This window comes from Entamoeba nuttalli (assembly GCF_000257125.1).
Source record: "Entamoeba nuttalli P19 unplaced genomic scaffold asmbl_2232, whole genome shotgun sequence".
Classification (NCBI taxonomy): domain Eukaryota; phylum Evosea; order Mastigamoebida; family Endamoebidae; genus Entamoeba; species Entamoeba nuttalli.
In genome coordinates this window covers 1-1,266 of record NW_008575169.1, presented here as the reverse complement: position 1 = coordinate 1,266, position 1,266 = coordinate 1, and the positions used below count along the sequence as shown (strand labels likewise).

The 1,266-nt window shown below is 28.3% G+C and overlaps 1 protein-coding gene across 1 annotated transcript; it reads right to left on the bottom strand.

The window, feature by feature from the left end:
* Positions 1-545: 545 nt before the first annotated feature.
* On the bottom strand, positions 546-1,169 carry ENU1_015340 (hypothetical protein; the record flags this gene model as incomplete). The annotated part of the gene is made up of 1 exon (XM_008856820.1): positions 546-1,169. One exon carries the CDS (start codon positions 1,167-1,169, stop codon positions 546-548), a length of 624 nt encoding a protein of 207 aa, XP_008855042.1.
* Between the last annotated feature and the right edge of the window lie 97 nt (positions 1,170-1,266).

Here is a 1,266-nt window from a genome sequence, read left to right as displayed (position 1 = left end):
GATTTATTCTTTTATAGACTTATACTCTCCTTTCCTTCTTTCTTATTATTCATATCACGTCACTTTCTCTTAAAATCTTTTCTCCATCTCTTGGTGTTAATTTTTTTTCACTTCATTATTTTAATCCCTTTTCTTTTTCTCTACTTTCAGTTTTTAGTTTCTTCTTTCTTTGCTCTTTGAGTTTTATTTTAGGGTTCATTCAAAACTATTTTCATTTCCCGTTTGTTTCCTTTGTTTCGCTTATATGTTCTCCCTATTCTTAACTTTGAGGGTTTCTTGTAGATTCGCAAATTAATGTTTTATTTTTAGATTTCATAACTAAAAGATAGTATTATTCTAGTTTGAAAAAACAAGAATATAAAATTTGTTTTTTACCAGGGTTAGTTGGATGCTTCATAGAAATCTTTCGATGCTCTTTTTTTAAAAACTATTTCTTCCGTTCAACTATTCAAAAATAGAAAACCGTTATCAAAAACATTGTTCAAATATTAGTATATATAACATTATATTACAAAACAATAACAAAATCCAACTTTTCTAGCTCTTTAAGGAGGTGCTGAAGGTAAAGGTCCATAGTATTGGACATACTTACCACATGATAAAGCATAATAACTGCACCCAACATTTTCTTGTTCAAAGGGATGAGTTATATTGAAATTTTCAGTTGAAGAAACATGTGAATCTGATTGAGGATTAATGAATCGTTTTGGTTTGAATTTAGACGCTTCATTTTTATCAATATGTAATCCAAATGAATTAGGATTAAATTGTTGTGTTGGGTATAATGTTGGTGTAGACTCATCCATAACTTTAAGTGCAATTCCATTTTGACCATTTTGAAATGAAGGGTAATATTGTTGAATGCCTTTAAATGTTTCTAACTTAACATGGATTTTTCCTTGAATACTAAGTTTTAACCAAACATCTCCATTAATAGGCATTTTTAATGGAAGTTGACATGTTCCAAGAAAGTCATCAGTTTTAAATCTATCCCAATCATAAACTTCAAATTTTATGCTTGGTAAATTATGTGAATCTATTGTAAATCGAAGTTCTTCTTTCCAATGTGGATTTAATGTTTTTTTCTGAATAGTTGTTTGATGAACTTCTTTTCCTACAGTTACTTTAACATAAGGATCTGCTTGTTTTGAAAAAAAATCTGCTGGCATAAGATTTTCGGCTTCAATCACAAAAACTCTCAATTGCAACATTGTAACAGATGATTGAATTTTACTTTTTTAGTTTCTATTCTTCATTGTTTTTTTT